Genomic DNA, 12,757 nt, shown 5'->3' with positions numbered 1-12,757 from the left:
TTTGCTGGGGGTACAATGTACAACTTCAGGAGGAAGACCTTATTGCGGTCAGGAGTGTAATATAATGGCACAGTCTGGAAAGCTCTCCAGACTGCCTTGATTTCAGGTGTAACATTGTAGTTGGGTTTTCACTGAGCCAGTACTTCAAATACTAATAGGCACCAGTGGGATTTTCAAATGTTTTTCTACCTTTCTCTTTCAGCACCTAAATGCTGCAAAAACTTGGCCATTAGATTCTGGTCCTTCCTAGACTTCCAAGTAATATTTTCTGAAAATACCTAGTCATTTTCTTACATTTCTAAGATGTCGCTATTACTTCTATCTGCAGGAATAATATTTCCAAGATGACTTGAATTTCTTCACATGCAGAAAGCTTTCCAAGTTATTCATGCTGTTAGGTTCCTTGTAGTAAAACAATTTAGCCTAAATACGGCTTTCGCAAGGGATGCGAATAGTTGAAATTGCAACAGAACTGCAAGGGTAAATTACATGGAAAAAATTAATCTTTGTTTAACTTCCGTAACTTCTGTATTTGCTGCACTGGGAACTGTTGTAACCCCGTTTCTTCTGGAGAAGCGGATTATTTACTTGTGATAATAGCCACATAAAATCATTAACATGCTGTCATAAACATCTGTGGTAAGCTGTATTATATGTATTGGTGACATAAATAAAACATCCAACAAGAAGCTGTTTAAATCAGCTATTTGCTGATTTACAAACAGAACACAGTTGCCTTTGGGAGAATGGCAAGGAACACATGTTTTTAAAATAATTACTCTTTTGTGCATTGTAAATATCTCTATACTATTACAAATGTTTTATGGCAAGGAAGTCCTGTGCAGCTTTTGGGCCTAATTGCTCCATAATTGTCCCATTAACTGAAATCAGAACATTAAAGTGGGTGAAAGAAATCAGGACACAAGTCTTCTGGYGTTTATTAGACACTACCTTTTATTGTCAATTTGGGTCGTAGCATGCTGTTGATTTTGTTGCTGAAATAAGTTATACTGCAAGTTGCTGCTTCCAACTCTCTTTCCATTTTGCTGAATATTTACTAATTTTCAAAGCCCTAACTTCTTTGCTTCTATGCTTTCAAGCAAATGGTGGTATCTGGCTGCTTGAATAATTACTTTGTAGATGAAACTAAATACTTGGCAATAAAATTCATATCTGTAAMGAAAATGCCGGATAGCTATTTGTGCCGCCTTATATTTATTCATTAGGAAGTTTCAGCYTGGGATGTAAAATGCAGAAGTAGTTTTTTTTTTATTCATTTTTTTTTTGGGGGGGGGAGGGGAGGGGACGACTACAAGTATCTTGAACCTCTTAATCTGGTAAATTTGCAYGTGTTCATTTGCTCTGAAGAAATGAAAGAGGAGGTCATTGGCGGGAGACCTGAGCTGTTTTAAAGGCCGAGTCTGGAGCGGGCGGCTCGGCTCCGCCTGGGAAGCAGAGCTAGGCCAGGCGGCTCTGCGCGAGCCTGGGAAGCCCTCGGCGGCCCCGCCGGGCCGCGCGGGGCGGCACGGGCAAACCTGGGACAACGGTGGCCCTGCCTCGAGCACCGCTCGTTCTGCCTCTGCTTTCCGATTCGTCACCTACGYACGCAGAGCTGGTGGGTGTCCCCTCACCAGCACGATGCTGCAGACCGTTCCCTCCGGATTCGTGCGGCGGGCGGAAATCCGGGGTTGGCAGCGCTGCCGTGGCGCTGAAGCGGTGCTCGTGGCGGTGGCGCTCAGACCTCTGCCTCCCCGTCTGCCTCTGCGCGGGTGTTTCTCTTGCTGCCCAGTGGAAAGCGATGGCCAGGTGGCTTGGTGGTGACGAGGCGGCTGCTCTGGTGAGGTGGAAGGAACAGCACCAGCTTTGAGATGTTCGTGGTGTTTCTGAAAGACAGTAGGGTTACCTGCTTGCATGCTYTCTTCTGCTTGGTGGTAATAGCAAAGGAAGACAGGCCCAATGCTGTTTCATATTTCCTATACCAAAATACATCTCCATGTATATGCCCAGAGCAAATTCTGTAAGTAATTAAGCTCCCCAAATAAAATTCAGGATATGTGGCACATTCTTAYTTGTACAGGTTTATCTTTGTTTTGTCTCCATATTTTTTCATAGAAGCAYACATGTGTATATATAATCTGCTTATAAATACTATTTTTGTGCTGATGGAACAAAAATATCCTCTCTGCTTCCCCCACTTCCCCCTTAATCAGTTTGCGGAGAAACGTAAATACCAATTAAATTAATTCCTAGAGTGTTTGCCAGGCATTATCTATGGTGCCTCTGGGATTTTGTGCTAGCACTTTGACGAGTTTGCATCAGATACCATGCATCTCTCTCTGCCTGGAAATGACAGGCTAATATTTGCTCCTTTTTTGTTGTTTGTTTCAGGTTCACAGGTTAAGGGATTTACATCACTGAGGTTCTTGATTGAGCCTTCGGATGTCGTCACTATGCGTGGAGGCAACGTGCTCTTGAATTGCTCGGCAGAGTCGGATCAAGGAGCTCCAATTATTAAATGGAAGAAAGATGCAGTCTTCTTAAACCTGGCAGTAGATGAAAGGAGACAGCAGTTGGCCAATGGCTCACTCTTGGTACAAAATATAGTCCATTCAAGGCACCACAAGCCAGATGAAGGTCTCTACCAGTGTGAAGCATCATTAGAAGGCATTGGAGCTATCATCAGTCGGACAGCTAAGGTCATGGTAGCAGGTAGGGAGAAACTTTTCCTACCTTTTAGACTGCTGGAAATACTGTTTGTCACAAGTTGGATGTTTAAAAAGCAAAAGCTTAAGGAAAGGCACTTGTAGAAGTGCTGTGATTCTTTTCTCCCATCCTCAAAAGGAGTAAAGCTGGATATGACATTTTTACTACAGTAATTTATTTCTGACAAGGTATTATTCTTGTTTAAATATGTCTAATCAACTCTTTGTTGCTGTGAGTTATTTGCTGCATATTTATTGTCATCAAAACAGAGGAAACCTCTGAAGTTGGTAATTAACTGCTTTTTCTGATGAATTCAAGATCAGAAAAAGAAAATGCTGAACTCCTGTAGGGTATAGAATGTACAAATTTTATGGTTTAGGAACTCTTTCATAGACAAGAACTCATTATGCAGCTTAATAAAATTGACAGCCTCTTTGTATCTCCTTTAAAGTACTTGTGTAGGTATATGACAGAAGGAATAGGAGTATACATTATGAGGTGTTTGAGAACCCTTATGGCTTCACATTGACTTACTGAATATCTTTGTGAAAGATGTTCATGTCTGAAAGTCTAAAGGGGTCTCTTGCTTCTCCATTATTCCCTGGAATGGATGTAATGAGARCTTAATCATGTAATCATTGAAAAAGATGCTTGGAAATCCTTGAATGAAGGGTACAAAAAAACCCAGAGTCACTTAACTAATGCTGACTAGAATGTGCTGGACTTCAGAATAATTTTCTTTAGGATCATTAATTAAGAATATCAGCAAATTTGAGGACATGCTTTTTGTTTCTCTACATACWCTTCCATTCGGAGGGAGCTTTTGAGTGTTGCTAGAGAGCTCTGATGGACTTCTTAAAGAATGCTATGGTTGCCTAGCATAGCTACAGATGGAGCTGGACTCCTCATAGGTGCCCATGCAGAGGTGCCCCCATATTGTCCTTGGGGAAGAAAGAGGACAGAGTAAAATTAATCTTTTTTCCTCCCCTTTTTTAATGCTGTGGGAAGAAATGGTAATTGGCATTTAGTGCTTGGTTGAGCTTATGAGCTTGTTAAAAAGGTTGCGTGAACACTCCAAAACTTGTTGGTTATGTGAAGGAGATGGCTAGGTTTTACATAAAGGGAAGAGGAAAAAGGAAAGAAAGAAAAAATCAAAGGCGGGTGCTGGTAAAGCTTTCAACCTTACCTGGCTGCACCTTGCAAAGCCCATCAGGGAGACATACACTTTTCTYGGGGTCTCCAGGGACCTAGTCCGTGCACTCTTTAGTTTTTGAACAACACRAGGACAGAGAAAACAAGTGAAACTTAATCCAGGAGCTCTGCAACTTTTGTTGTCTAGTTCTTTGCTAAACCCTTACGCTCRGCTGGAGCCCAGGCGGCTGTTCTCCCTGCCAGTCTCTAGTGTCCTTCGTGAACTCAATGCCCTCTCCCATCATAAAGGTTTTTAAACTGAAGGTCTTATCCCCTGTCTAAACCCAGCTCTACTAACTAGAAGAGACATGTTTTCTCATGGTACGTGACTACAATAGGCAATAGCCGTCCCTACCCTTTGGCAGCTTTTCAGCTCTTCTCTAATATATCTGCTCTCCACCATTTTTTCTCTCTAAATCTCTGGTCACCTGAGTCTTGCGTGGTCGTCTGGGAGCGCGCTCTTAACCGAGCTCCCGGAGCAGCGGGCCTCTGCGCGATCCTTGCACAAAGCCGCGGAGAGTCCTGCAGAGGCGACCCTCGGCCGGAGCCCCCAGAGCCAGCGTGTGCCAAACGGGCAATCGGTTTGTTGCTGCCAGGTGCTGTTTGGCTGTGATTTGGTTGTTGGCAACCAGTAACTAATAAAATCACTCCAGTTACTCTGAGTGAATGCACATATGTGACACTTCCCTGTAGGTTTTTTCTTCTGTTGTGCTGTGCCCAAATCTGAGCTTTTCAACTATCCTTTGCGCAGCAGATCCTGATCTTGCACCTCTTTAGTAGTGGTAGGAAGCTTGGAGGAGGAGGGGTCTTGGTCTGTTCATGATCAGTTTGGATGAAACTGGAAGGACTAATAAAAATTTCTTAATTGGAAGGAGTGAAARGAGTAAGAGGCAATCAGCACAAGCTGGGAAATAGAGGTAATTCATTTAAACATTAGAAGAATACCCCACTTTTCCTGTAAAGGTGATTGAACACCGGAACAGGTTGCCCGGAGAGTCTATGGAGTTTCCATCTTTGGGGATGCTCAAAGCCTAGTTGGGCACAACCCTGAGCAATCGGCTGTAGTTGACCTGCTTTCTGCTGGGGAGCTGCACTAGACAGTCTCCAGAGGTGCCTTCCCAAGCATCAGGGATTCCCTGTTTCCATGATAAATGGTTCATATTATAAGGTGGAATATAAGATGTATAGCATTTAAAACAGGCAACAAATTCTCTAATTAGAAGTGCTCTTTTGCTCTCTGAAGGACGTACGTATTCCTGAGTGAGCAGGATTGTTTTTGAGGGAGTTGCTGTGCAATGTTGGCAGAACATCACTGACTTAAGGCATTGGCAGATGGAAACATGGCAGAGTAAGGGAAAGAGGGTGAGAGGAGAAATGAAGGTCTTGCACTCCAGTATGTTGTGTTAATCGTTGCTTGGCAAAGCGAACAAACTTATGTTCAGAAAAGCCTGCTTTCACAGAGATGGGGGAAGGTAACTGGACAGAATTTGATTTAGAGTTATAACAGTTGAAAGCTGAATTTTTCTGATCCATTATATGCTGTACAAGGTATCACTGCTAAACAGAGTGCTTCTAGACAGCCTAATGCCTTCATCAAAAGGCGATCATGATGGTATGTTAGATTGCGCTATCCTGATGAGTGGGAGAATGTGATCATGTCAACAGCACTTATTCGCACCTCAGTTAGGAGCCTGTTCATATGCAAGGTTTCATTCTTGCAGGATTTTAAAGCAAGGATCATGAGCTTTAATATTTCAGGGAGGATTTGGATAGAGATTCATTCACTGAATTACAAAATCATCTTAGGTTGTGTCTTTAAACTGTGTCGGTGCATTTTAAGCATTTGCAGTGCTTTTTGGCAGTGTGGAATACATCAGCATTAATGTTATTTGAGGTCAAGATTGCCAAACCATGGGTATGCGTAGGGGGCATATATCTTTTTTGCAGTTAAGGCTATGAACCTGATTTCATCTCACTCTTTAAAGCATTAGCAGTCAATAAACCAATTGCTGCTAGAAGGTAACAGTCAACTTTGCTTAGAACAAGCTGTTCAGGGGTACTGAAAGTACGTTGCTCTCTTCAAATCCTTCATCTTACGCTCTCATGGCTTAAAGTGCTTTTGATAGAGAAAATGTAGCAAGTTTAAACTGTTTTAACTACTCAATTTTATACATGAAGCCTGCCATGTACAAGAAAATACACTWTTTTTCTAAGAACTTCTCAAGGGTTCTTAAGGCCTTAACAGTCACCGGCTGCAGAACAGTTCTTGGCTGAAATGGAAATGAGGGCACTGAAGAGAAACTAAGAGCTGCTTCCTATGCTAGCATCATATTAGAAGTCCCAATTTAACAGACTACTGATTATTGGTATTTCTTGTAATTGGTAGGTTTTCAGAGAGAAACCGCACTACAGCATGTTAGGTCTCCGTTCATACGCTGTTGCAGAATTGGTGCTTCAGCAGTTCTGGCTTTATGTTAGCTTGATACGGTTTTTTGGAGGATGACAAAAAGAGAAGCCCAGGGTTAGTCAGCTACAGCAATCTCTGCACTTCAGCGTGAGGCTCCTTGATGAAGACTAGTTCTCTGAGATAAGTTTGAAGTTTTATTTTTTGAGGGGTTGTATTGATTGGTAGCTAGAGAGAAACTTGCTGAAAACAAGTCATCTTTTCTCTTGTAAAAACTGTAACAAATAAGCTGTACTACACACAAAAAATCCATTCCACACAAAAAAAGTCCTGGCTTTGGCAATGGTCAGTGGCACATGCCTGAAGAACAGAGGGACAAGGCATCCATGCAAATGACCTGCAGAATCCTCTGCCCATCTCCACCGTGGTCTGTGCATCAGTAAATTCTTGAGGCACAACTGTAACATTTGTACATTTAAGAGCCTTTAAAATGAGTTTCTTCAATGAATCGGACTGTTCTAACCTATATAGACCATTAGCATTTCCTTCCTTGCCAATGTATTTTACCATCAGTTCAGTCCCAGCTGAAATCAGAGGCTACTTTTGAACTAAAATAATACCTAGGAAGATCCTGTTTGATAAGGCAGCAGAAACTCCGTTCTGTTGTCCGAAGATGATGGATCTTGCGTGTGGAGCATCCCTGGAAGGGCGGCTGGACAAGGTAATCTTGCTTGAGCTGAAGCAGAGCGTGCACCCTCAGCATTTAAAGCTTAACGCATTAGTTTAAAGTAGGCTGAGGAGGCTTTTTAGACTAAAAACAGTTAAGAGACAGGCTTTGTCAAATACATCCTACCTGATCAAGTTGGCAGAGAAATGCARCTTGCGGGTATTGCCCTTTGACCTCCTGGAAGACTATTTTTTGAGAAAATGTTTTAAAGTGTTGTTATGGCAGGTGTCATAAGATGCTTGTCGTGCATAGTCTTAACAGACTTCATTTTGGAAGTAGGTTTTTGTATTGGAGGTGGGAGTAGCAAGGGAGGAAAAAGGGGTCTTCAGGTTCCCACTGCGACTGTGTTTGTTCTAGGACTAAATTGTGTCAAACCAGTTCCGTTTGGAAGAAACGAAACTTTAATCACAGCCTTCTCCTTGAGCTGAAAGTCAGCCTGAGTGTTCACAATAAGTTGTTACTTGGCAGGCAGTCAACAGAAATAGAGATTTTTTTCATCGAGATCTCATAATGATCCTTGCGGTATTTTTAAACGATGTTCGACACTGTCGATGTGTCGATGTGTGTGCTGCTGGCACTATGGTTCATTCCTCAGGATTGCACTGCACAGCTGTCCGGGGAGCCCTGGGGCTCGTCTTTGGAGCACMCTGGTCACCTTAACTTGGCGCTCAGACTACTGCAGATCCAGAGTACATCTGCTAACATCCCAGCGTGTTTTATAATTGTGCTAGTAAGAGTCAGAAGTAGGCCTTTGCTGTGTACCTGTCTGGAAAGAGCACCTTCAGTTGCCAAAGAGGAAAGGTACGGGACTCAAATGCAGCCCTGCRCGTACAGAGCTGGCACGTGGCAGCACCGTGCTGGTTCTGTAACAGCGTTGTCAGATTTCTCTTGATGGAAGAACAGCTACTAGGACAGCTGCTGAACCCAAGGTTAAAATCTTTTGACTGAGAAGAATCTAATTTTAATCCCCATTCAGTATTACAACCTTTTTTTAATTATTTTTTTTATTCCTACCAGAATCACGGTAGATCTTGGGCTGTTTTGCATGACTCCATAAACCATAATAAAATCTGACTATTAAGCAAAACTGAAAAGGATGTTTTTGAACAACAAATTTGGTGAAATGGCTATACTTTTATGAACTTTTGGCCAATGGGTTTTCCTCTAGTATGCCTTTTTATGTAGGGAATTTTTATTTTAAATTCAACTTTCTATAAAGGTCTGAGCTGACACAGTTCAATTAGGTATTGAGTTGTGAATACAGTAAGTGTAGACGTGTGCTTAGCACGTGCAGTGTGTGCTAGCGCACGGGCTACTGCTTAGCACTCGATCGGGAGGTKGTTAAGTTTGGGGTCTTAAGGACAAGCTGATTCTGAATTTTTTTTGCTGCATAGCCTAATAATATGTACTAATGGGACTATTTTTTACATCACTTGATGACCTATAGAGCTTAATAGTGTTTTTGCTTAATGGAATAGACAGTTCCTCAGTGTTCACTTCACGCTATTGCTGTTTAATGTTCCACTCTTTTATTTAAGATCTACATGCACCCCACACAAATGTATGCTCTAGCACACCATTTAAGCTCATTAGCACTTTTGTAATAAAAACTAGAAACAGATCTGAAACCTGAAAAGAAATATTGGGAAGTCAGGCAAAAACATGTCCATTTTGGTCCTAATTTTTTTTCTGTTGTCTTGTGCATTCCCTTCCTCCACTGAGAGGAAAAGAGATAACCACAAAACTCAAACTGAACCTGCGACGTATTATCTAGTAAAGTGGTTATTGGCCTCTGAATGTAGTCATTGATTTGTTCTATGGTTATTTTCAAGGTGCTTCATGGTTATTGATTTGACCATATAAGGTTAAAAYGTATGGGAAATGTTAGTTTCATGTGACTGCTCTTGACTACTCAAATATTTTGCTCAACTTTCACTTTAAATATACGTGCTGCTTAAATATGTAGCAAAAACAAAAATATGCCAATTTAAGTATGCACTTTATTTTGCTRTAAATAATTAGGAGAAGTGATTAAGTCCCTTTAAATGTACTAAGAGCCCTGTGACTTGRGGGTGCCTTGGCAATGATGGTGCATGTCCATGACGGGCCCTACCTGCGTCCAGCTAATACAGGATTCTGGCTTTCACTCATTTGCTATTCTAACTCTTTATGCATCCTCTCTGCTCTTCTTTCATTTTCTGTGTGTTTTGTTTTTTGCACAGAAGACAAACCCTTGTAACACTATGCCTTTCCACTAAACGTAGGCTGACATGATTTCTTCCTCCTGCCTCCTTCAGCAGTGCAAATTGGGAATAGCTCCACTGAAGTCAGTATGTTCCAATGGTCACAAAATTGTGAGTGAAGAGCTAGGCCATGGCTGAAGACATGTTGGTTAATATTGAAGACACTTGGTTAATATTGCACGTTATATTTAAGTGCCTAAATGTGAACGCAAGAGTTCAGACTTACTTTCATCAGTTTCTCAGTTTTACTTTTGTTGTTGGCACATCAGAGTTACTTTAGGACCAGACTTGGAGCAGCAGTCTCCCCAGGACAGGAGGCCTGCTTCAGTCACGGATTTTTTGATGTATATCCATGCATATTGCTCTTGGGTACGCTTTCTTTCAGGAGGAGGAACAATTAACAATTAACAGAAATGTGAAGCTATCTGTTCATCTGTGTYAATGTTGCAGCACTGCGGGACACCCCAGGCACTCGGTCTAGGCATACCCCAGTGTTGGTGCCTATTCTRTCACTCCAGCAAAGCTGCTTGGCAAACTTGTTTCAGGGTTGATAGCCATCAAGGCTCTACTCTATATTCCTCCTCCCTTCAGCTCTGAATGCTGAGTAGAAATCTGGTACTGAGTAATGGATGTTTAGGGCTAGTCTTACTGTTTTCATGTGCTTATTTTCCGCTTTAATCTTGCTGAGTATCTTTGCTATGCTAGTATCAGTGCTTTTACCTRCTGAACCACAGAATGGCTGAGGTTGGACAGGACCTCTGGAGATCATCTAGTCTAACTCCTCTTCTCAAGCAGGAGAGCATGTTGCCAGGACTATGTCTGGAGGGCTTCTGACTCTCTCCAAGGACAGAGATTCCACAACTTCGTTGTTGGTTGTGATGTTATCAGTCCATCCAGCTCTATCCTTTCTTCTACCTYCTACCTCAATTGCATTCATTTTTGGACAGGGGCTTTTTTTTCTTTTTCTTTTTTTTTTTTCTGTGCAACTTGAAGCACTTGTGGTGTCTGTTGTGACCAAGGCTCTAATTCACTACTTCAGCTCATCATGTAGTTCTCTGTGGATTATGGAGTCTGTAACCTCTGAGAAGGGGTCTCGTTGAATTGAATCATGATCCAATAGTCTAGCTGGAAGCTGGCTGGGGACATCCATGCAGCATAGCTCTGGCCTAGCACCGAGCTGCACTGCAGTGGAGCTAATTAGTCCTGTGTCTTGTTCTGTAGGGCTAATTAGCTCAGGCTCTGTGCCRATGGCAGTTGTCATGCTAGCTTGGAGTCTTTTCGCTGTGTTGTGTGGATGTGCCTTCATGTATGTTCATCCTGTTGCACTGCTTCTTGGCTGCTCTTCTGAAGGCTCCTGCGTTGGAGGTAGTAAGCTGGAATAAAGGCACTGGTGGCAGCTCAACAAGTAACGAATTGGATGCCTTCTGTTCTGCAGCTCCATATGTTCATATTCAGGTGACTCCGTGATCCCTGGTACTTAGGAYGCCTGAATACCTAGGGTGAAATGGGGCCTTTGTAATTACTTTAAATGGACTTAAATGGACATTTTATGAGCAATCACATTGTTCGTAAAAAAGGAGGCTTGAAATTTGGTAGTTAAGATAAAAGAATTTGTGCCAGTATGTTTGTTCTTTGGTCATTTTTAGCCCTGTGCTCATCAACCTCAAGCATAGCAGTATTCCCTAGTAGTAGAATATTTGAGTAGCCACCTTCTCTAGTCCATCCCATCCCATCCATGGGGAAGCTGCCTGTTGTCCTTGCAGCTCTGAGTAAGGCGGGGGCGGGCGTGCTGTCTCTCCCAGCACTAGGAGAGTGTCAGGAGTTCCCACTGCTACCGTTCCCCTCCTTTCTCTCCTCGTACCGCATATAAATGCAGTTTTAATTAACAGACTTCAWTTATGGAAGAGGTTTTGCTTTTGTTTTTGATGTTTGGAGAGATTTACTGGGACTGAACTTGAGATTGGATTGAAAAAGGAGCAGCCCYGGCTAGCGAGGGCGTGCAGTTAAGTGAATTAAAAGAACGAGGAGTAATAGATCATAGGCATTAGAGAGGGAGATCAGCTTACGGGTAATCTGCCTGGGCTGCCTCGCAGGAGGGAGCGCTCCCCGCAGCGCCTTCGCTGATGATCTGTCTGTTCTGGTTTTACAGGTCCTAAGTGATGAGGTTTCTCCAGCCTCCCTTGGGACTGTTTGCTGCCGTCTAATAGATCTGTCAGGGTGCTTTGCTGGAAATTAAACCTCTGTTTTCTTAATGTCAGTTTTATCGTACCGGACAAAGGTGCTCGGGGTGTAAGGTTCCAGACCTGGAGGTTAATGCTCAACTTCTAGTTTCTTCTGGAGTATAAATTAGCATGTGATTTTTTTTTTCCTAAAATTGGTGTAAAAGTACCTTTTAATTTACTTATGTTCTGCAGTCTGCTGTGGCAGTAGAGGTGATAATTAATGCAGTGAATATGTGAGAAGAAACCAGGTGCACGATTCGCACCTGGGCAGCACCTCTTGCTTGTCTAAGACTTTCTGAACGAGTTCTGGGCGCTGCTGCCTGTGCCGCCGACTCCTCTCCTGCTCGGCCCACCTTCCTGAGCAAGAGTCCTTGGTGCAGAGGAGGGGTCAGCTTCTGTCCAGGCTGCTGAAGGTGGTTTTCCATTTGGAGTGGTCCTTGCCCTTGTCCTCTGCCGCTTTGAGTGAAGCGGCTGTCTCGGCGGTGGGCACCCTCGGAGGGACAGCTGGGCYGCCGAGCCAGGCGCTGTCTGGGTTGTGCCTCACCTCACCTTTCAAGGGCTCTAGAAAGGCTTTTTTTTTTTTTTTTAATGGTCTAACTTCTCTTTTTTAGGATCTTTCTCCTCCTCTGGCATTAATGCTGCTACAGCAGGTGAGGAGAAGACAGGATGGTCACACCTCATTCTGCAGGGGTTTAAGTCTTCCTTTGGTCTCCTGCGGGACCTTTTCAGTGTGGTGTGCAGGTGCCTCAGGTGCGTTTTTGGTCTGTTGTTGCAGGATCTTCTGGAGGAACACAAGTAAAACTGTCAGAAGCAGTACTGTTCGAGTCATATAAGTAGGAAGATAAACAAAAATGCCGTCAAAGAAACGGAAGTTTACTTCTGTCTAGATGCTGATATTTAAATTTACTATCCTGAAATTCGTCTCAGCTGCTGTCTGGTGGTGGAGGCAGCTAAAATGCAGAGTTGCRGCAACTTTGACCTCTGCATTTGCCTGGGGGCTGCTTCCGTGTGCGCTGCGTATCTGCATCCCTCCTCCCCTGGGGGCAAATGAGGCATTTGTCTGCCTGTCCCCTCTCTGTGCTGGTGGCACAGCGTGTTCCTCGGTGTGCCTGGCCTGGGCAGCAGGATCAGGCCTCCCCCGGGGTGCTGCCGGCACCCCAGGCCGAGAGGAGCTGCCCCCACACATCTGTACAGTGCTCCAAGTATTAAAACACTTGGTTAGTTTGAACGGACACAAATATCACCTTGACGAATCTCTTACTATTCT

The 12,757-nt window shown here is 43.3% G+C and overlaps 1 protein-coding gene across 1 annotated transcript in view; it reads left to right on the top strand.

Annotated features, from left to right (window-relative positions):
* The window catches only part of DCC (DCC netrin 1 receptor), a 547,514-nt gene that overhangs the window by 206,936 nt on the left and 327,821 nt on the right, over positions 1–12,757 (top strand). The window contains exon 2 of the mRNA XM_085322164.1: positions 2,389–2,709. Within this exon, the coding sequence (XP_085178290.1) occupies positions 2,389–2,709 (321 nt within the window). The remainder of the gene's footprint in view (positions 1–2,388; positions 2,710–12,757) is intronic.

This window comes from Rhea americana, unplaced genomic scaffold, assembly GCF_003343005.1.
Source record: "Rhea americana isolate MKP2758 unplaced genomic scaffold, rheAme1 scaffold_75, whole genome shotgun sequence".
NCBI lineage: Eukaryota > Metazoa > Chordata > Aves > Rheiformes > Rheidae > Rhea > Rhea americana.
Note: the sequence above shows the minus strand (reverse complement) of the source record. Positions and strands in the feature narration are given on the sequence as shown.